The sequence below is a fragment of the Apodemus sylvaticus genome, chromosome 4 (assembly GCF_947179515.1).
Source record: "Apodemus sylvaticus chromosome 4, mApoSyl1.1, whole genome shotgun sequence".
Classification (NCBI taxonomy): domain Eukaryota; kingdom Metazoa; phylum Chordata; class Mammalia; order Rodentia; family Muridae; genus Apodemus; species Apodemus sylvaticus.
Window position 1 is genome coordinate 72,304,559 of NC_067475.1, and position 24,286 is coordinate 72,328,844.

At 39.4% G+C, this 24,286-nt stretch overlaps 1 protein-coding gene across 1 annotated transcript; it reads left to right on the forward strand.

Annotated features, from left to right (window-relative positions):
- Nucleotides 1-1,405: 1,405 nt before the first annotated feature.
- Nucleotides 1,406-1,843, forward strand: LOC127683638 (late cornified envelope protein 1D-like). The gene is made up of 2 exons (XM_052180944.1): nucleotides 1,406-1,454; nucleotides 1,533-1,843. The coding sequence occupies exons 1-2, from the start codon at nucleotides 1,406-1,408 to the stop codon at nucleotides 1,841-1,843; spliced, it is 360 nt and encodes a 119-aa protein (XP_052036904.1).
- Nucleotides 1,844-24,286: the final 22,443 nt, after the last annotated feature.

Genomic DNA, 24,286 nt, shown 5'->3' on the forward strand with positions numbered 1-24,286 from the left:
GTGAGAAATTTTTATCCATGTCTTGAAATTTTATTGATTTTCATATATTCCCATAAATATTATCCTTAGTATTCCATGGTAATAGTTTAAGTTGAAAATGATACTGGCTAAATAGACTTCAGAATGACAAATCAACATGTCCTGGTGCTGCACTAAATCCATTAGTTCTTTAGATGTCTAAAGTGCACCCATATAGGCACAGCTGTAAAAGTACTTGGATGCAAATAGACATGCAAGAATTTTCAATGTTTTATTAGCTATTATGGGCTACCAGTGGCACATATCAGAGTAAGAATTGGAGAATGATGAGGAAGTAAGTAGTGTCTAATGCAGCTACTTCGTAGGAATTCCAGGTTGAAGGATCTATGAACCCACTTCCTCATCTCATGCCTAAGTCATGCTCTAAGATACATGCAGCTTTCTTGCTCACAAAGAGGAAGGCTGATGAGGAATATCTTGTCATGATCTGTCACGTAACCACGTGGGTGTCAGTAGGCAGGGCATCCCATCTCCAGCCACTGTCTCACAGGCTGGGACAGAGCCCAGGATCAGAATAAAAGGATCTGTGGACTGGGCCCTTCTATCCACTCACTGGCTGAGATACCCACAGATCTTGGGCTACCCTTCATCTTGGTAAGTGTTTACTGGAGGTAAGGTCAAAGACCTTCAAAATGGAGCTATACTAGAGCTGTACAGGCACTGGAAAGGATCCTTCCCACTTGTGGCCACACTGGTATATCATAAAACATGGTGTAGTCAGAGGGGGAAGCAATGTGGCTTTGACAGACACTAGTCATAGGTTGCTACTAAGAGACACTGGAAAACTTTGGGTATTTTGGCTTTTATGAGGACTAAGTATCTTCAGCTTAGAGACCTGCTTAGGATGGGACATTCAGCACAGATATTTCTGTATCTGTGTAGGTTACCTGTATAGGTTACCATGGGTAATTACAACGTGCTAGTGTTCCTACCAGGTATGAAAAGGGTTTGCAAATTTTTCTGTCATTGGCTGAACTTACTCCTTAAATGTGCAAGAAGGTCCTCTGAAATACGGACCTTAAACTAAATTGTCCTTCAGGTTATGAATGCTCTTTCTTTTACAACTAGTTATCTCTGAAATAGAATATATACCTACATGTATAAAGGCCTGTTTAAAATTCACCAGATATTTATTTAGTGCTGCTGGATTTCAGATATCTATCTCACATGCAGGGGTTTCTTATATTTCAAGACAGGGTGAACAGGATATGATAATCTGAGAATATTATAAATGAAATGACTAGGAATAGTGCTTCTATGATGATCACTAATGCTTTTGGGAGGCCAGCATTGGTGAGGTCACTACAGTGCCTGGTGTCTGACATGTCTATGACTCTCTCACAGCTCCTGAACACCCACAGCTGAGATGTCCTGTCAGCAGAGCCAGCAGCAGTGCCAGCCTCCTCCCAAGTGCCCTCCCAAGTGCCAGACCCCCAAGTGCCAGGCCCCCAAGTGCCAGACCCCCAAGTGCCCTCCAAAATGCCCCCCTAAATGTCCTCCCAAGTGCCCTCCTGTGTCTTCCTGCTGTAGCCTGGGTTCTGGGGGCTGCTGTGGCTCCAGCTCTGGTGGTTGCTGTGGTTCCAGCTCTGGTGGCTGCTGCAGCTCTGGGGGTGGAGGCTGCTGCCTGAGCCACCACAGACCCCGCAGATCTCTTCGTCGCCATCGCCAAAGCTCTGGATGCTGTAGCAGTGGTGGCAGCAGTGGCTGCTGTGGCAGCAGTGGTGGCAGCAGTGGCTGTTGTGGCAGCAGTGGTGGCAGCAGTGGCTGCTGTGGCAGTAGCCAGCAGTCTGGGGACTGCTGCTGACCTGGATGAGGAAGACTTTAGACAAGTGACACAGGAGGAGCACATGCTGAGAAGATCCCCCAATATTTGGTGCTCTCTCCTCCTGCTTACCTCCTTGCCCAGTTCTCCTGTAATGTGCTGAAATCTCCTGAGAAATGTTCTGCATTCTCCTCAGGAAATGGCAATGCCCATTTGCCTCTTTGTTATAAATAAAAAAAAGCCTTGACTACCATTTTTGAAATGACCATTGCTTTTCTTCTTTCTTGGCACATTCTGTTTCTCATGGTGTTGTCATAGTTTCTTTCAAGCAGACTATGGTATCCAGAGCTATTGTCCTTTTGTAGATGTGCATGTATTTTAGTAACGTTATACTAACTGCTATACTCTAAGTACTTCTTTTCTCTTTTTACATGATCAGTTGTCACAATTATAAAACTGGGGGATGAATTCAATGTTCAGGAAGTTGTATGTTCAAGTCCAGTATTAGACAGCATTCTTCTCATTCCTTCCCCTGTTGGTGCCTGCAGAAATCTTGAAAAATGATCAGTTCACTAGTGGAGCTTGAAAGATTTGGAAATCTTTGTCTATGCCTGCTCCCTACTTCTGAGTTTTAATTTAATACAAGTCACTGCAGTAGTATTCAGATAAATCTGTCTTTGCACTTGTGGTTTCTTTTTAGTTTTCTAACTCTGTCCTTTGTCATTAGTAGGAAAGAGACTTTGTAATCCTTGTCCTACTATGTCTTCTATAAGAGTGAGGGCTAAAGTGCATTCACTCACCCTGTCAAACTCCAGTGTCAAGTTTATATACACATGTATAAATGTATGTGAAAATCCATATAATACTTATTCTCATTGCGATTTATAATTTGAACACAATATATTAATTTAAAACTCAAGTCATTCTTCCACCATATTTATGGTTGTATGTCACAAAGAACTTTGTTCATGTGTGAATACTGTTGAGAACTAACCACTTCTTATTTAAACTATTTAGAGAACAGAATACATATTCACTATAATATGTAAATGAAATTTTGATGAACATAATTTTAACAAAATTAACTATATATGTTAGAAATCACCCTTAAACTGATAGAAAATTTTACTCCAAAGTCTAATGCATATTATCTGTTTTTATTAAATTTACTTATGTACTTTACAACACAATATCTTTTCCTCCTCTCCTCACAGTATCTCCTCAGAGAATACCTCACCTCATTCCCCTTAGAAGTGCAAGCCCTCTCTTGGTGTTAACCCCTACTTCTCATCCCACAACCCACAACCCTTCACTATTTACCCTCATCAAACATCTCCTCACCTCCACCCCCATCTTCCCACACACTCATTTCCCCACCCCAACCCAGTAGCCCACCCAGGCCTCCAAACCTATCCCCATACTGAAAGTTTCTGCAGTACAGTACATACTCCTGCTCACTGAGATGAGACAAGGCTCCCTTTAGGGGTGCTAGATCCACAGGCAAGCAGGTAATCAACAGGCTCAGGGACAGCCCTTGCTCCAGTTATTTGGAAGGCCCACATGAAAACCAAACTGATCATCTACTTCATATGTCCTAGGTCCAGCAAGTGCTCCCTCTTTGGATGGACCTCCAAAGGTCCAGGTGTGTTGACTCTATTGGTCTATTGTGGAGTCCCTGTCCTCTTCAGTTCCCTCAATCTTTCTCCCAACTTGTTCTTAAGACTCCCCAAGCTCCATCTACTATTTGGGTGTGAGTGTCTGCATTTCTTTCCATTGGCTGTTGGGTGGAGCCTCACAGAAGACAGTTATGCTATATTCCTGACTGCAAGCATAAGGGAGTAGTATTATGTTCAGAATTGGTTTTTCCCCACAGAATGGGTCTCATTTAGGGGCAGTCATTTGTTGGCCACTTCCTCAGACTCTTCTCTCTCTCTGTCCCTACATCTTGTAGTCAGGACACATTTTGGATCGAAGGTTTTTTGGGTGGGTTGCTGTACTTATCTTTCCACTGGACATCCTGGATGGCTACAGGAAGTGGCCACTTCAGGATTCAGATTGTCCCCCCCCCCCCCACTGCCTACCACTAGGAATTTCAACTGGTTTCCCCCTTCTGGGGCCTCTCCCATTCCCCAGTCTCTGGCATGTACTAGAGATTTTCCCTGCCCATGCTCTGCCTATATATGATTCTCTTCACCCTCTCCTCTTCCCATCTTCTATTCCACCCAGTTCCTTCCTTCCTTCCATCAACCTCCAATATTTATTTTGTTTTCCCTTCTGAGAAAGATTCAACCATACTCATTTGTTCCTTCCTTATTATTTTTCTTCTTTGGATTTCAACATTATACCCTGTGTGTCCTCTACTTTATGGCTAATGTCCACTTATAAGTGAGTACATTCCATGGGTCCAGGTTACCTAGCTCAGATTGATGTTTTCTAGTTCCATCAGTATATTAGTGTCTCTGTGGTACATTGTCTTGATGATTTTAGGTGTGTCCCTGGAATTGGTATAGCTGGATCTTAAGGTAATTCTTGTTTTATCTTTGACTCCTTTTCACTACCATCCTCAACAGCATTTGTTGCCATCAGTTTTCCTGATAGTGGCCATGCTGATTGCTATGAGATGGAATCTAAGTTTCTTTTCCTGATGGCTCAAAACAGTAAACTTCTTTCAAGGATTACTGGTTATTTCTCTTTTGAGTGTTGTGTGTTCATTTCATTTATCCTTTTATCATTTTCATGGCTTTATAGTAATTGTTTGCCCCTCTGTATAGTCTAGGCACTAATTCCCCACCAAATGTGTAGTAATCTACATTATCTTTCATTCTGTTAGCTGTTTCTTTCCTGCTTCTTACATTTGCAGAGAATGTATTTTTCAAATTAACCTTGATCTTTACAATTCTCTTTCCTCAGAATGAATTGCTTTTTACAAAGTACTTGCTGACTTATATACCTCTAAGCCTTTTTTTTCCTGGTTGATTTAAGTAATTGTCAGTCTTGGCTCTTGAACTTTGACTCATTTGATTTTATTTTGTGTAGGGTAAGAGGAATGGGTTTGAGCTTTCTCTTTGAGCCTTCATGAGGATATGCAGGTTCTGTAGTCCCAGTCTCTGAAGAGACACTCTGTTTGTCAACATGTGTTATTGACAGATTTTTCAAAGATTAGATGCCTGTCTCTGTGTAGGTTTACCTCTGGCTTCTGATGTATACTCTACTGGTATAAACAATATTTTCTGGTGGTATTCAGCAGATTTTGCTGTTTAATATATTTTTTCTGAAATATATTTTAAATTAAGGTATTGTGATTTTTTGCCATTGTTTTTTCTGTGTTTTATTTCTTTTTGGTGTGGCTCTTTTAAATACCATGTAAGTTTTATGATAGCATTTTTTTGTGAAAATTCCTATTGTGTTGTATTGGATGAGAATTTATTTGTATTTGAAGATTGCTTTCTGTAATATATTTATTTTCACAATATTAATTGTATCAGTATGTGAAAATGCAAAGCCTTTGCATCTTTAGTGTTTCCATCAATGCCTTTCTTCAGTGTCATAAAGTTTTATTGTAGAACTCTTTTACCTCCTTGATCTTGCTTATTTCAAATTTTTCTTTATTTTATTCTATCCTGAAAAGGGCAGGCTTCCTGAGATTTTGGACAATATAATCACCTTTTGCATATAGCAATGCTACTGACCTTGCAATATTGTTTTTGTAAAACATTGTGTCTAAAATTTTTCTAGGATCATTTCCAGGCTTCTCACATATGGGATAATATTGTCTGCAAAGTGAAATAATATTCTTCTTCCTTTTCTGCTTGAATCCATTTTATGTCCTTCATATTCTGAAAAGGTGCTACGTAAATTCCTGGTCCATGGAACACAAAAAGGCTTAAAAAGTATTATTCATGTGTAAACTCCTGTGAACTACTATAAAGGCATGCATGGCAAGTTGATCTCTTGGGAAAATAGTGAAATAGAAGTTATGAGGGTAACCAAACATTCTCTGCTAGAATTGAGATCCCTCAAGAAGTGTATGCTTATTTTTACTTGCAATTCCACATGTGTATTCTACTCCATAGGTGGCAGGTCAGCTTGCTTCCCAAGTAGGTCTGCTGCTACCCAGGACAACAAGCTGAGATACCTACTTTCCAATCCTTTGCTTGCTGGATCACTGGCAAGCTCAGTAGCCCTGAGGTCTGCCTCATCCTCACTATGTTCAATATTCTGGTCTACACCTCTACCTGCAATCCCAGATCTATACTTCACTCCCCAAGCTACAGCTCAGCCTATCTCACTGGAGGCCTGCTAGCACCTGGGACAATCAGGATAACCAGTGCTACCTGCTTCTGTGGAGGTCTGCTGCCACACAAGGCAACCAAAGACCTGCTGTTATTAGGGACTACAGGCTATCCCTGCATTTTACAAATCCAGACAACACCAGAGACTAACCAGATGGCTAAAGACTAGTATAAGAACACACTCAAAAAAGCCAGGGAAATATGGTATCATCAGAACAATTATAGTACTATAGGAAGCCCCAGATATCCTAATCCAGCTGTCACGCAAGAAAATGTCCTTAAGTCTCATCTTATGTAGATAATAGACACCTTTAACAAGGAAACATTAAATCTATTAAAGAAATACAAGAAGATACAATAAATCAGGTACAGGCCTTTAAATAGGAAATTAACAAATATAAAGAAATACAGAAAAATACAAAATGATGAAGGAAATGAATAAAAATTAGTTAAAGACCTGAAAATGGAAATAGAAGCAATAGAGCAAACACATACAGAGACTATCCTAGAGATGAAAAATCTAGGAAATAAGGCAAGAATTAAAGATGCAAGCATCACCAACAGAATACAAAAGATAGAAGAGGGACTCTGAAATATAGAAAAGATCATAGAAGAAATTCTTACATCAGTCAAAGAAAATGTCAGGCCTAAAAAGGTTCTAACACAAAACATACAGGAAATGTGGAGAGCTATGAAAACACTAAACCTTAAATAGAAGGATAAAATTCCCAGATTAAAGGCCCAGAAATTATCTTGAAAAAAATCATAGAAGAAAATATCTCTATTCTAAATAAAGACATGCCTATAAATGTATGGGAAGCTTACAAAACACTGCATAGATTGGAGCATAAAAGAAAATCCTCCTGCCATATAATAATGAACACTATGTGTTCAGGACAAAGAAAGAATACTAAAAGCTGCAAGGGAGAAAGGCCAAGTAACTAAGCTAAGGCTGTTCCATAGCCCTCTGCACACAGATCCTATCAGGAAAGAGTCCATCTCCTAGGAGTGCTTTCACTCTTGAGGTGAGATCTCCACTTTTGCCCTAATAACTCTCTGAAGTGGGACCAACCAGGAGCATACAGAGTAAAGGAACAGTGCAGTTGCTGAGGACAGGATATATCCTGTTTCCATCTGCACCCAGGAGATAAGGCTGTCTCACAGCCCTCTGCACTCAAATTTTGCCCAGGAAAGAGCTGGTCTACCCAGAATTGTTTAACCTAAGATCACAAGCATATAGGCTCCCAGCAAGGATAAGCTCCAGTCAGAGAAAGCAAGACCAAGTAACATCAGTAATAACCAGGTGGCAAGAGGCAAGCACAAGAACCTTATCAACAGAAATCTTATCAGTCAGATCCCAGTTCTCCCACCACAACAAGTCCTGGATACTAACACACCAGAAAAACAAGATTTAGATTTAAAAATCACATCTCAAGATGATGAGAGAGGACTTTAGGAAGGTCATAAATAACCTCCTTAAAGAAATACAGGAGAACATAGGTAAACTGGCAGAAGCCCTTAAAGAGGAAATAGAAAAATCTCTTAAAGAATTGCAGGAAAACACAAACAAATAGATGAAGGAATTAAACAAAACCATCCAAGATCTAAAAATGGAAATATGAACAATAAAGAAATCACAAAGATCCAGAAATGAACCCACACACCTATGGCCACTTGCTCCTCGACAAAGAGGCTGAAAACATCCAATGGAAAAAAGATAGCCTTTTCAACAAATGGTGCTGGTTCAACTGGAGGTCAGCATGCAGAAGAATGCGAATTGATCCATCCTTGTCTCCTTGTACTAAGCTCAAATCCAAATGGATCAAGGACCTCCACATAAAGCCAGACACTCTGAAGCTAATAGAAAAAAAACTGGGGAAGACCCTTGAGGACATCGGTACAGGGAGAAAGTTTCTGAACAGAACACCAATAGCGTATGCTCTAAGAGCAAGAATTGACAAATGGGACCTCATAAAATTACAAAGTTTCTATAAGGCAAAGGACACCATCAAGAGGACAAATTGGCAACCAACAAATTGGGAAAAGATCTTCACCAATCCTACATCAGATAGAGGGCTAATATCCAATATATATAAAGAACTCAAGAAGTTAGACTCCAGAAAACCAAACAACCCTATTAAAAAATGGGGTACAGAGTTAAACAAAGAATTCTCACCTGAAGAACTTCGGATGGCGGAGAAGCATCTTAAAAAATGCTCAACTTCATTAGTCATTAGGGAAATGCAAATCAAAACAACTCTAAGATTTCATCTTACACCAGTCAGAATGGCTAAGATTAAAAATTCAGGAGACAGCAGGTGTTGGAGAGGGTGTGGAGAAAGAGGAACACTCCTCCACTGCTGGTGGGGTTGCAAATTGGTACAACCACTCTGGAAATCAGTCTGGCGGTTCCTCCGAAAACTGGGCACCTTACTTCCAGAAGATCCTGCTATACCACTCCTGGGCATATACCCAGAAGACTCCCCACCATGTAATAAGGATACATGTTCTACTATGTTCATAGCAGCCCTATTTGTAATTGCCAGATGCTGGAAAGAACCCAGGTATCCCTCAACAGAAGAGTGGATGCAAAAAATGTGGTATATCTACACAATGGAGTACTATTCAGCCATTAGAAACAATGAATTCATGAAATTCTTAGGCAAATGGATGGAGCTAGAGAATATCATACTAAGTGAGGTAACTCAGACTCAAAAGGTGAATCATGGTATGCACTCACTAATAAGTGGTTATTAACCTAGAAAACTGGAATACCCAAAACATAATCCACACATCAAATGAGGTACAAGAAGAAAGGAGGAGTGGCCCCTGGTTCTGGAAAGACTCAGTGAAACAGTATTCAGCAAAACCAGAACGGGGAAGTGGGAAGGGGTGGGCGGGAGGACAGGGGAAGAGAAGGGGGTTTGCGGGACTTTCGGGGAGTGGGGGGGCTAGAAAAGGGGAAATCATTTGAAATGTAAATAAATTATATCGAATAATAATAATAAAAAAAAAGAAATCACAAAGGTAGACAACCCTGGAGTTAGAAAGCCTTGGAAAGAGAGCAGGAGTCATAGATGCAAGCATCACCAACAGAATACATGAGATAGAAGAGAGAAACTCAGTTGAAGAAGATACCATAGAAAAAATTGACACAATAGTCAAAGAAAATGCAAAATGAAAAAAGTTCCTAACTCAAAACATGCAGGAAATCCAGGACACAATGAGAAGACCAAACCTAAGAATAATAGGTATAGAAGACAGCAAAGATTCCCAGCTTAAAGGGCCAGGAAATATCTTCAACAGAATTATAGAAGAAAACTTCACTAAGCTAAAGACAGAGATGCCCACGAACATACAAGAAGCCTACAGAACTCTAAATAGATTGGACCAGAAAAGAAATTCCTGAACAGATCACCAATAGCTTATGCTCTAAGATCAAGAATTGACAAATGGGACCTCATAAAATTACAAAGTTTCTGTAAGGCAAAGGACACTGTTAAAAGGACAAAACGGCAACCATCAAATTGGGAAAGGATATTCACCAGCCCCACATCTGATAGAGCGCTAATATCCAATATATACAAAGAACTCAATAAGTTAGACCCCAGGGAACCAAATAATCCTATTAAAAATGGGGTACAGATCTAAACAAAGAATTTTCACCTGAAGAAATTCGGATGGCCGAGAGGCACCTTAAGAAGTGCTCAACATCGTTAGTCATTAGGGAAATGCAGATCAAAACAACCCTGAGATTTCACCTTACACCAGTCAGAATGGCTAAGGTCAAAAACTCAGGAGACAACAGGTGTTGGCGAGGATGTGGAGAAAGAGGAACACTCCTCCACTGCTGGTGGGGCTGTAAGATGGTACAACCACTTTGGAAATCAGTCTGGGGGAAATTTTCTGAGGAAATCCTCAGAAAACTGGACATGAGACTTCCAGAGGACCCTGCTATACCTCTCCTGGGCATATACCCAAAGGATTCCCGGGCTTGCAATAAATACACATGCTCCATTATGTTCATAGCAGCCTTATTTATAATAGCCAGAAGCTGGAAAGAACCCAGATGCCCCTCAAAGGAGGAATGGATACAGAAAATGCGGTATATTTACACAATGGAATACTACTCAGCAATTAGAAACAATGAATTCACAAAATTTTTAGGCAAATGGTTTGATCTGGAAAATATCATCCTAAGTGAGGTAACCCAATCACAAAAGAATACACATGGAATGCAATCTCTGATAAGTGGATATTAATTAACCCAGAAGCCCTGAATACCCAAGGCACAAATCGCCTAACAAATGACACCCATGAAGAAGTATGGAGAGGGTCCTGATCCTGGAAAGGATTGATCTAGCATTGGAAGGGAATATAAGGACAGAGAAAAAGGAGGGAGGTGATTGGAGAAGGGATGGAGAGAAGAAGGTTTATGGGTCATATGGGGAGGGGGATCCGGGAAAGGGGAAATCATTTGGAATGTAAACAAAGAATATAGAAAATAAAAATATTAAAAAAAAGAAATTCCCCTGCCACATAATAATCAAAATACCAAATGCACTAAACAAGGACAGAACATTAAAAGCAGTAAGGGAAAAATATCAAGTGACGTATAAAGTCAGACCTATCAGAATTAACCAGACTTCTCATCAGAGACTATAAAATCCAGAAGATCCTGGGCAGATGTCATACAGACCCTAAGAGAACACAAATGCCTGCCCAGGCAAAACTCTCAATTACAGTGGATGGAGAAACCAAGATATTCCATGACAAAAACAAATTTACACAATATGTTTCTACAAATCCAGCCCTGCAAAGGATAATAAATGGAAAACTCCAATACAAAGAGGGAAACCACATGCTAGAAAAAGCAAGGAAATAATCTTAAAAAACTAAAATGAAGATAGTCACATAACCATAATACCACGTATAATAACAAAATTAACAAGAAGCACCAATCACTTTTCCTTAATATCTCTTAATAACAATGGACTCAATTCCCTAATAAAAAGATATAGACTAACAGTCTGGATATGTAAACAGGACCCAAAATTTTGCTGCATACTGGAAACACACCACAGTGAAAAAGACAGACATTATCTCAGAGTAAAAGCCTGGAAAACAATTTTCCAAGCAAATGGTATCAAGAAACAAGCTGGATACCTGGGTTCTTTCCAACTTCTGGCAATTATAAATAGGGCTGCTATGAACATAGTAGAACATGTATCCTTATTACATGCTGGGGAATCTTTTGGGTATATGCCCAGGAGTGGTATAGCAGGATCTTCTGGAAGTGAGGTGCCCAGTTTTCGGAGGAACCGCCAGACTGATTTCCAGAGTGGTTGTAGCAATTTGCAACCACACCAGCAGTGGAGGAGTGTTCCTCTTTCTCCACATCCTCGCCAACACCTGCTGTCTCCTGAATTTTTAATCTTAGCCATTCTGACTGGTGTAAGGTGAAATCTCAGGGTTGTTTTGACAGAAGAGTGGATGCAAAAAATGTGGTATATATACACAATGGAGTACTATTCAGCCATTAGAAACAATGAATTCATGAAATTCTTAGGCAAATGGATGGAGCTGGAGAACATCATACTAAGTGAGGTAACCCAGACTCAAAAGATGAATCGTCATACGCACTCACTAATAAGTGGATATTAACCTAGAAAACTGGAATATCCAAAACATAATCCACACATCAAATGAGGTACAAGAAGAACGGAGGAGTGGCCCCTTGTTCTGGAAAGACTCAGTGAAGCAGTATAGGACAAAATCAGAACAGGGAAGTGGGAAGGGTTGGGTGGGAAAACAGGGGGAGGGAAGGTGACTGATGGGACTTTCGGGGAGTGGGGTCCAGAAAAGGGGAAATCAGTTGAAATGTAAATAAATATATCAATAAATTAAAAAAAGAAACAAGCTTGAATAGTCATTCTAATATCAAATAAAATTGACTATCAACCAAAAGTTATCAAAAGATAAGAAAGGTTACTTTATGCCCATCAAAGGGAAATCTACCAAGATGAACTCTCATTAAAGGCCCATATCCAAACATAGCAAAAGCAATATACAGCAAACAAGTCACCAACATCCAAGTAAGTGGAGAGAAACTTGAAGCAATCCCACTAAAATCAGGGACTAGACAAGGCTGCCCACTTTCTCCCTACCTATTAAATATAGTTCATGAAATCCTAGCCATAGCAACTAGACAACAAAAGGAGGTCACAGGGATACAAATTGGAAAGGAAGAAGTCAAAATATCACTATTTGCAGATGATATGATTGTATACTTAAGAGACCCTCACAATTTCACCAGAGAACTCCTAAAGCTGATAAACAACTTCAGCAAAGTGACTGGATATAAAATAAAGTCAAACAAATCAGCAGCTTTAAACTACTCAAAGGATAAAAATGCTGAGAAGAAACTTAGGAAAATGACACCCTTCATAATGATCACAAATAATATAAAATACCTTGGTGTAACTCTAAGAGAAAGATCTGTATGACAAGAACTTCAAGTCTTTGAAGAACGAAATTAAAGATCTCAGAAGATGGAATGATTTCCCATGCTTATGGATTAGCAGGATTAATGTAGTAAAAATGGCCAAAAGCAATCTACAGTTTCAAGGCAATCCCCGTCAGATTTCCAATTCAATTCTTCAGAGAGTTTAAAAGAGCAATTTGCAAATTTATCTGGAATAAAAAAAAAAAAAAACCCAGAATAGCAAAAACTATTCTCAACAATAAAAGAACTTCTGGGGGAATATACATCCCCAACATCAAGCTGTATTATAGAGTCCAAAAACTACTCAACTGAAGAATGGATACAGAAAACAGATAAGCCTTGAGGTACAGAGACAATATCTACATTAAATATGCTCAACAATAAAAGAACTTCCGGGGGAATCAGTGACCTGAACCTCAAGCAGTACTACAGAACAATTGTTATAAAAACTGTATGGTATTGGTTCAGTGACAGGCAGGTAGATCAATGGATTAGGATTGAAGACAAGAAATGAACCCACACACCTATGGTTACTTGATCTTTGACAAAGGTGCTAAAACCATCCAGTGGATAAAAGCCTTTTCAACAAAAGGTGCTCATTCAACTGGCAGCTAGCATGCAGAAGTATGCAAATCAATCCATTCTTACCTCCTTGTACAAAGCTCAAGTCTAAATAGATTAAGAACTTCCACATAAAACCAGACACACTGAAACTAATAGAAAAGAAGGTGAGCAAGAGCCTCAAGTACATGGGCACAGGGGAAATGTTCCCGAACAGAACACCAATAGCTTATTCTCTGAGATCAAGAAGTGAAAAATGGGACCTAATAAAATAACAAAGTTTCTGTAAGGCAAAGGACACTGTCCATAGGACAAAGTGGCAACCAGCAAATTGGGAAAAGATCTTTACCAACCCTACATCTGACAGAAGGTTGATATCCAATATATACAAGGAACTCAAGAAGTTAGACTCCAGAGAACCAAATAACCCTATTAAAAATGGGGTACAGAGCTAAACAAAGAATTCTCAACTGAGGAATATGTAATGGCTGAGAAGCACCTAAAGAAATGTCAACATCCTTAGTCATCAGGGAAATGCAAATCAAAATAACCATGAGATTCCACCTCATACTAGTCAAAATGGCTAGGATCAAAACCTCAGGTGACAGCAAGTGCTGGTGAAGAATGATGTGGAGAAAGAGGAGCACTCCTCCACTGCTGGTTTGATTGCAAGCTGGTACTACCACTCCGGAAGTCAGTTTGGCAGGTTGTCAGACAATTGGACATAGTACTACCAGAGGATCTAGCTATACCACTCCTGGGGATATACCCAAAAGATTCTCCAACATGTAATAAGGACACATGCTCCACTATGTTCATAGCAGCCTTATTTATAATAGTCAGAAGCTGGAAAATTCCCAGATATCCTTCAACAGAGGAATGGATATAGAAACTGTGGTACATTTGAAAATGAAATACTACTCAGCTATTAAAATAAAGCTTGAAATTCTTAGGCAAATGGATGGAACTAGGAAATATTATCCTGAGTGAGGTAACCCAATTACAAAAGAACACACATAGTATGCACTCACTAATATGTGGATATGAGACCAGAATCTTGGAACACTCAAGGTGCAATTCACAGACCAAATGAAGCTCAAGTTGAATGAAGATAAAAGTATGGGTACTTTTGTCCTTCTTAGAAGGGGAAACAAAATACCCATGGGAGAAGATAAAGAGACAAAGTGTGGAGCAGAGACTGAGGGAAAGGCCATCCAGAGACTGCTCCACCTAGGGATCCACCCCATATCCTGTCACCTGTCACCAAACCCAGACACTAATGTGGGGTTATGCCAACTAGCATTTGCTAAGAGGCTGATAAGTCTGTCTCCTAAGAGGGTCTGCCAGTACCTGACAAAAACAGAGGTAGGTGATCCCAGCCAACCACTGGACTGATCACAAGGTCCCCAATGGAGGAGGCAGAGAGAGGACTCAGGGAGCTGAAGGAGTTTTCAGCCTCATAGGAGGAACAACACTATGAACCAACCAGTACCCCCACAGTTCCCAGGGACTAAACTACCAACCAAAGAGTACAACATAGAAGGACCCATGGCTCCAGCAGCATATGTAGCAGAGGACGGCCTTGTTGGCCATCAAAGGGAGGAGGGTCCCTTGGCCCCAAGAAGGCTCGATGCTCTGGTATAGAATGCTAGGACAGGGAAGTGGGAATGGGTGGGTTGATGAGTAGGGGTAGGGGGAATGGGATATGGTGTTTTTGGAGGGGGAACTAGGAAAGGGCTTAACATTTGAACCGTAAATAAAGAAAATATCTAATAAAAAAGTTAAAAAAAAAAGAAAAAAGCAATGTATGTTTGTTTCTTTCTTGTTTGTTTGTTTTGAAGGCTTGAGCCCTCATGAGCTTTCTTTTTCCACCTTATAGTGATTATTATTGTCTTTGTTTAGTTCCTCTTTGGGCAGTCATATACTTATTTGGCATCCACTTGTTCTTTCTTGAAGGAAGTCAGACCGGAGCTCAAGCAGGCCAGGATCATGAAGGCAGGAGATATGTGGAAGCCATGGAAGGGTGCTGCTTACTGCTCTGCTCCCCCTCACTTGATTAGACTCCTTTCTTATGAAGCCAGACCACCAGCTCTAGAATGGCACCTCCCAGTAAGGCCTGGGCCCTCCCACTTTGATCACTAACTGAGAAAATGCCTTACAGCTGGATCTCATGGAGGCATTTCCTCAGATGAGTCTCCTTCTTCTCTGATGATTTTAGCTTATGTCAAGCTGGGTATACAACCCAGCCAGTATACCTAGCTACTATAAACAGAGGTATAAAGAACATGTCTGAGCAAATATCTGTGAAGAACAATGTCCAGTCCTTTGGACATATGCCAATGGACTAAGAAGTAATATTGCTTGGTTTTATTGTGGATTTTTTTTTAGCAAATTTAGCAACTTTTCACAACAATTTCTCTAGTGACTATACCAGTTTTCAGTCTCATAAGCTCTTGGGTTTGTGGCTATTGTTTTGTTGACCATTGCCATTCTAACTGGTGTAAGATAAAAACTCTAGATTGTTTTTGTTACATTTCTTTAACTGGTTAAGATGATGAATTTTTAAAAATATTTCTTTGCAAATTTTCATTTATTTTTTTCTTTTTCTTTTCCTTTTTCCTTTTAAGAAGTATCCGTACAGGCCCAAAGCTCATTTTCCAAACTGCTTATTTTACTTTTTATTCTTTGTGCTTTGAGTTGTTTATATATTTTGGATAGTATTCCTCTCTCAGTTGTATAGCTGGCAATGAGTCATTCCTATTCTGTGAATTTACACTTCACTCACTTGATTGTTTCCTGGATGCACAGAACATTTTTAGTTTTGTGAAACCCACTTGTTAATTGTTGGCCTTAATTCTCGTGCAAATGTCCTTCTATTCAGTAATTCCTTTCCTATGCCTTTATTATGTATACATAATATTACACATGTAATATATTTTTCTGCTTTTTCAGTTATTCATGTTTCATATTTAGGTCTTTGATTTAAATTCCCTTTTGAGCAAAGTGAAGGATATGTTCTAGTTTTCTTTTTTTGCATGTGGGAATCCTGTTTTCTGAGTACAATTATTTCAAGATTATTTCTTTCCTCCAATTTATGTCATAAGAATCTTTGTCACATAGTAAATTGCTGAAGTTAAGTGTAGTCATGTTTGGTCATTCTATTTTTGTTCCACTGTACCACTTATGGTTTTGTGCTACTACAATATTTTTGGTCACTATGATTCTGTAATATATCTGAATATCTGTAATGGAATCCCTCCAACAAGGTTACTTTTGCTCAGGATTTGTGTGGCTGTATGGGGGTATATTTTTGTTCCCTATAAATTTTAGGTTAGTTTAAATAAATATACTTCTGTTAAAATGAGACAGGAACTTTGATTTAGATTGCTTTGAATTAGTAAAATGATTTTGTTAGAATGGTCATTTTGTGAGATTAATTCTATCAATTTATTAGCATGAGAGGTTATGGGAAAGAATATTGGGAGTATGACAGTGAGTAAAAGATTCATTTGGGGAAATACATGGAAACCTACTTGAGTAGAAACTTCTTAAAGTATGTAGATATATAATAGAAATCTAAATGAAATCACAAAATAATGAGGGTGACTCTCCCAAATGCAAATCAAAATGACCCTGAGATTCTACCTTTCACCAATCAGAATGGCTAAGATCAAAACTAGAGTTTGGAGAGGATGTGAAGAAAGAGGAATACTCCTCCATTGCTTGTGGGATTTCAAACTGATACAAGCACTCTGGAAATCAATTTGGAGGTTCCTCAGAAAATTGGAAATATATCTACCTAAAGACCCAGCTATACCACTTTTGGGAATATACCCAAAAGATGCCCTACCATGCCATAGGGGCACGTGTTTTCATAGTAGCCTTATTTATGATAGCCAGAGCTGTAAACAGCCCAGATGTCCCACGACAGAAGAATGGATACAAAAAATGTGGTTCATTTACACAATGGAATACTACTAAGCTATTAAGAATGAGGACATCCTGAGTTTTTGCAGTCAAATGGATGGAACTAGAAAATATCTTCCTGACTGAGGTTACTCAGACTCAAAAGAACATGCATGGTATGTACTCACTAATAATTGGATGTTAGCAAAAAAAAAAAATACAGAGTACCCAAGATACAGTCCATAGAACTCAAAATGGTCAACAAGCTGAAGTGCCCAAGTGAGAACCCCTCAGTCCCACTTGGGAGGGAAACGAAGACAATTATAAATTGGGAGAGAGGGACCTGGGAGGGAAACTGTGTAGTGATAATGGTGGTGGAGGAAGTGGCGGGGGGGAGTGTAGGGGAACCTGATCTGATATTGGGTAAGGGAAAAGGATTGAAACCCTAAGGGCCAGCAGGAAGAATGGAAACAGGCAACTTCGGGAGATAGGAGGTTGGGTGGACCCTCTAGAATGTACCAGAGACTTGGGAGGTGAGATACTCTCAGGACCTTAGATAAAATGCCCAATAGTAGGGAGAGGGAACTTACAGAGCCCACCACCAGCAGGAAGACAGGGCATCAAATGAAAGAAAGGAGGGCCATCCCGCAGTCACTACTCTGACCCAGAATTGTTCCTGTCTGAAATAATTGCAGGGATGGAAATGGAGATGAGCCTGAGGAAAAGAAGGTCCAAAGACAGGCCCAAAGTGGGATCCAGCTCAAGGGGAGGTCCCAAGGCCTGACACTATTACTGAGGGTATGGAGCACTCATAAAAAGGGACCTAGCATGACCATACTACAGAAGACCCATCAAGCAGCTCAAAGAGTCAGATGCAGATATTTGTACCCAACCAATGGACAGAAGTAGCTGACCCCTGTGGTTTAATTAGGGAAGGCTAAAAGAAGCTGAGGAGAAGAGAAATCCTGTAGGAGGACCAGCAGTCTCAATATGGACCCACGAGGTCTCTCAAACACTGGGCCACCAAACAGGATACACCAGGAGATATGAGGCCCCAGCACACATACAATAGAGGACTGCTGGCTCTGTGTTCATCCAGAGAAGATGCACCTAACCGTCAAGAGCCTGGAGGCACCAGAGAGTTTAGAGTTCAGATGGGGAGGGGATGGGGACATCCTTGTGAAGACGGGGTGGGGAGGAGGTATGGGATGTAGAACAGTCAGAAGGTAGACGAGGGGGGATTAGGGAGCATAAAATATGGAGTGTGAAAACATCAATAAATTAATTTAAAAAAAGAACTATCAGTGACATGAATGGGTTACATCTGAGTTCCTCGTTTAAGTGGCCCCATGGAAATCCCCAAACAACTCAGATGATTGCTAAGAGTATGTGTTGCTTTTTGTACTGATGGTATATATCTATTACCAAAGACAATACCTTCATATATCATTGAATATGAATAAGTCATATTGGTGCCTGACAGGAGACTTCACCCCTATTGACTAGTGTTCATGGTACTATAAGATAATATGCAAGCTATGGAGGGGAAAGGAAATCACTATTCCATTACATATCCTTTAATCTACAATGCTGATTGGTTTGTATAATACACTAGTGGAATGGTGGCACAAAAGTTGTGAGAATAACTCGCTTATTTTATTTGCATCCTATATACAAGATAGATTTCATGTATGATACTGCTTGTTTAGTCAAGTTCATTCAACAAGATAATTTGTGGATATAAAGAAAGCAAAATTCTACTGTATTGTTAATAGAACATTGCAACTAAATGACCTCTACAGACCTTGTGCTATACCCATAGATCAGTGTCTTACATGGCCAGTGTTAGAGAAATTTCCTCCTGTAGGCAAGGGGAAATATTACAGAAGCACACAACTGAATGATGTTCCCAGAGCAAGCATTTTGAATATACTGTATTAAATGGAATATCTTCATCAAATCCTTCCCCTCAGGACACAGAAGAAGCTGAAAGATTGTAAGGAACTATAGAAATGGAAGACACAAAAGAAAACAGTGCATTCAGACTCAACAGGACTGAAGCACAAAAACTGTTGCATCATACACAAGGTATACAGAAGTCCAAACCAAATCATGTCCAGTACTGAGAAAGATGCTATGAAATTACTGACCAGGACCACTCTGTGGGTAGAAAGAAAGGTTTATTAAAGATCAAACTGCCAAGGCTATCTCTCAAGGATGAGAAAGAATCTAACTGGTGGAAAGACATGTCAATTCATTTTGACAATCAACAGGGTGGGGTGGACTCTTCGATATGATACAGGCTGTTTGGACTAGCCAGGAACTAGATACCCTGCCTGATGAAGCAAGCTCTCCGGTAAATTGAAACCTGTCCTCTGAGATTCATGAGGAATGCTGAATTTAGCCTTCTGCTTACCTAATAACAATTGCTTTGTCACCTGGCAGAACCATTCTGGTTAGGTCATTGTCAATAGCACTGACACTTTGGGGAGACCTACAATGAATGTAAGGGACAGGCTTCCCCAATCCTCTTCCAGATGCCATTTTCAAAGGTCAACTGCTAAAAATTTTGCAAAGGCAAAGTTAAGTTTCTCCAATGAAGTCTCTTTGTATATACAAAGTACAATTAAAGGCAGGCTACGGGTCTACTATTGGATGAAAAGCTCAAAAGGAAGCCAATGGCATTTTGGGGAGATTTTGTTTTATTTTATTTTGTTTTGTTTTATTTTATTTTATTTGTTTGACTCATCAAGCTTCATTTTGAAAATTTTTACCTTAATGTTCCTTTGCTTAGATATTATGACTTGTATTTTTCTGTTTTTATGGTTTTTATGTGGATGTTTGTGGGTGTCTCTGTGCATACATGTTTCTAATATTTTTCCTTCCTCGTTTTCCTCTGTTTGTTCATTTAGCTTTATTTTGTTTTGGTGATTTTTCTTTTCATTTACTTATATTTTCTCCTGTTCTTTAAAAGAGAAAGAACATATAGAGTTGGAAGGGTGAGGAGATGGGTGAAGAGGTGGGGAGTATCTGGACTGAGATCAAGGAGGAAGAACTATGTTCAGAATATATTGTATAATGATATTTGTTTTCGATTAAAATACTGAAAGCTAAGAAAACGTTGCCTCTAAAACAACATTTTTTTCTTTTCTTGCCACTAGAGGGCAGAGAAAATACCTTTTTTTTTTTTTTTCTGGTTTTAGTTTTCAGTGTTCTTCCATATTTCAGGAGATGGAAAAATTGCCTTTAGAAGAGAAAAACCCCTGATAACTGAAGCCTCCAGAATGACCACAGTTTTCTAGGGTTACGTTTCCAGAGCTCACACTCGAGGCTTGATTGTAGTCTTCTTCCAGCTAGCACGCTACTCATACATACCTATGCTCAGGCCGGTCAGCTGAGGACCTGGGTGTTGTACTGCACAGAGGGACAAGTGTGGAGCAGCTGCCATCTCAGCCACATCATCCTATGAGTTCCAAGGTGAGCCATGTGTAACTGCCATTGGGAAATCAGGAATAATCTCCTGACCTCTCCCAGTAGCTAAGCCTTTTGGAACAACCTGAGCAGGAGAGTAAAGTCAAACCAGTTGAGACAGTAAAAGATTTCTCAAGGTCAAAGTCATATGGCCACACATACCTCACTCTACCAAAGGTTAAGTTCCTTTGGTGTGATCCAAGTCCTTAGGAATATCTGTTCCTAAGCTTAGACATCAAAGACGATGGTAGTGAGAGGCTTAGACAACACCAGTATCTATAGGATGAGTATATTCTAGTACTGACTATAAGAAGAAACATAAACCTTAAGAAAGGTTAACAAATTTATCATGACTAAACTAAACATTATGGATTAAAAGAAAAGAAGTGAAACAAAGCTGCATTATCATAGCAGCTAAAGGTTGTAATATATATTTCGAGCAAAATCATAACCAAAGAGCAGAACATCATTCATCTAAGAACAGATTCGAGAGCAAGTGGGAAAATGCTTCAGGTGAATTCACAAAAGACTGATGTCATAAGGGTCTTGACTTCTGTTAAGTGTTCTGCAGCCCTGAACAAGTCTTTTTTTAAAAATATTTTTATTTTCTATATTCTTTGTTTACATTCCAAATGATTTCCCCTTTCCCGGATCCCCCCTCCCCATATGTCCCACAAACCTTCTTTTCTCCATCCCTTCTCCAATCACCTCCCTCCTTTTTCTCTATCCTTATATTCTCTTCCAATGCTAGATCAATCCTTTCCAGGATCAGGACCCTCTCCATACTTCTTCATGGGAGTCATTAAACAAGTCTTTGTCAATGACTGTGATAGTTATAGTTTGGAATGCTAGGACCCTTTATTGAATCTGATGCTGCAGCATAATAAATCAAGGGGCTTTAGGGGAACTGTTTTGAGTTACAACATTACTTATGTGTAACTATTAGCTGTATTTTTAAAAGTCAGTATGATATTCAGGCATGCAGACAGATGGTAGACAGATGAATATAGACTATAGGACATAGAAGTCTATGCATCTCTATATGAAATACTCTACACGTTTAAAAATGTCCATGTTTCTCTACTGTATTTTATTTGTGCTTGTCATTCTCATGAACAGGAGGCTTATAATATTCCCAAGACTTGGGAACTTTGCCCATTTAGTTTGCCTTTTCTTTGCTTATTAGTACCATATTTTAGATATATAGTGATATCAAAGCATATATTTTTACAACCATATCATTCTATAATGAATCACAACTATTCCTATTAAATCCTGAAAAGAAAACGAAGTTCAACATATTATGTTTATATATAGCTTATGGACATAGAGTACAAATAAATCAGAGACACACAGAGGAAATAGGTATAACGATGACAGAATCACATTCATCTCAAATACTAATGGATGATTCTTTTTAGCATAACCTGCCTCCCTTCATCCACAATGAATTCATGAAATTCATAAGCAAATTAGCTGTTTTGTCTGACAATACATCTCAGCATACGGTCTATTGCTGTTTCTTATAGGTGAACAACATCATTCCCTCCAAACAATGTAAATCTTTTTTTTTTAATTTTTTTAAAAATTTTATTCGATATATTTTTTTATTTACATTTCAAATGATTTCCCCTTTTCTGGTCCCCCACTCCCCGAAAGTCACATAAGACCCCTTCCCTCCCTCTGTTCTCCCACCCATCCCTTCCCACTTCCCTTTGTCTTATACTGCTACACTGAGTCTTTCCAGAACCAGGGGGCACTCCTCCATTCTTCTTGTACCTCATTTGATGTGTGGATTATGTTTTGGGTATTCCAGTTTTCCACACTAATATCCACTTATTAGTGAGTGCATACCATGATTGATCTTTTGAGACTGGGTTACCTCACTTAGTATGATGTTCTCCAGCTCCATCCATTTGCTTACGAATTTCATGAATTCATTGTTTCTAATGGCTGAATAGTACTCCATTGTGTATATATACCACATTTTTTGCATCCATTCTTCTGTTGAGGGATACCTGGGTTATTTCCAGCTTCTGGCTATTATAAATAGGACTGCTATGAACATAGTGGAGCACGTATCCTTATTACATGCTGGGGAATCCTCTGAGTATATGCCCAGGAGTGGTATAGCAGGATCTTTCGGAGGTGACATGTCCAGTTTTCTGAAGAACTGCCAAACTGATTTCCAGAGTGGTTGTACTAATTTGCAACCCCACCAGCAGTGGAGGAGTGTTCCTCCTTCTCTACATCCTCACCAACACTTGCTGTCTCCTGAGTTTTTAATCTTAGCCATTCTGACTGGTGTAAGGTGAAATCTCAGGGTTGTTTTGATTTGCATTTCCCTGATGACTAGTGAAGTTGAGCATTTTTTAAGATGTTTCTCTGTCATCCGAAGTTCTTCAGGTGAGAATTCTTTGTTTAACTCTGTACCCAATTTTTTAATAGGGTTGTTTGTTTTTCTGGGGTCTAACTTCTTGAGTTCTTTGTATATATTGGATATTAGCCCTCTATCTGATGTAAGGTTGGTGAAGATCTTTTCCCAATTTGTTGGTTGCCGATTTGTCCTTTTGATGGTGTCCTTTACTTTACAGAAACTTTGTAATTTTATGAGGTCCCATTTGTCAATTCTTGATCTTAGAGCATAAGCTATTTGTGTTCTGTTCAGGAACTTTCCCCCTGTACCGATGTCCTCAAGGGTCTTCCCCAATTTCTTTTCTATTAGCTTCAGAGTGTCTGGCTTTATATGGAGGTCCTGGATCCATTTGGAGTTGAGCTTAGTACAAGGAGACAAGGATGGATCAATTCACATTCTTCTGCATGCTGAAGAACCAGCACCATTTGTTGAAAAGGTTATCTTTTTTCCATTGGATGTTTTCAGCCCCTTTGTCCAGGATCATGTGGCCATAGGTGTGTGGGTTCATTTCTGGATCTTCAATCCTGTTCCATTGATCTGCCTGCTTTTCACTGTACCAATACCATGCAGTTTTTAACACTATTGCTTTGTAATATTGCTTGAGGTCAGGGATACTGATTCCCCCAGAATTTCTTTTGTTGTTGACAATAGTTTTAGCTATCCTGGGTTTTTTGTTATTCCAGATGAATTGAGAATTGCTCTTTTTAACTTTCTGAAGAATTGAGTTGGGATTTTGATGGGTATTGCGTTGAATCTGTATATTGCTTTTGGCAAAATGGCCATTTTAACTATATTAATCCTGCTGATCCATGAGCATGGGAGATTTTTCCATTTTTTGAGGTCTTCCTCTATTTCCTTCTTCAGAGTCTTGAAGTTCTTGTCATACAGATCTTTCACATGTTTGGTAAGAGTCATCCCAAGGTACTTTATACTGTTTGTGGCTATTGTGAAGGGTGTCAGTTCCCTAATTTCTTTCTCAGCCTGCTTAACCTTTGAGCGTAGGAAGGCTACTGATTTGCTGGAGTTGATTTTATAACCTGCCACTTTGCTGAAGTTGTTTATCAGCTGCAGGAGTTCTCTAGTGGAGTTTTTTGGGTCACGTAGGTAGACTGTCATATCATCTGCAAATAATGATGGTTTGACTTCTTCCTTTCCGATTTGTATCCCTTTGACCTCCTTATGTTGTCTAATTGCTCGAGCTAGTGCCTCAAGAACAATATTGAAAAGATAAGGAGAAAGTGGGCAGCCCTGTCTAGTCCCTGATTTTAGTGCGATGTGAATCCTTTTCTTGATTTTCTTCTTACTAATGTGCCATGCATGACCTCACAAGAAAG

Coding starts and splice junctions, on each gene's coding strand:
- LOC127683638 (XM_052180944.1), top strand. CDS start 1,406: ATGTCCTGTCAGCAGAGCCAGCAGCAGTGCCAGCCTCCTCCCAAGTGC. Junction 1,455..1,532: donor CCAGCCTCCTCCCAAGTGCC/CTCCCAAGTGCC, acceptor GCCCCCCTAAAT/GTCCTCCCAAGTGCCCTCCT.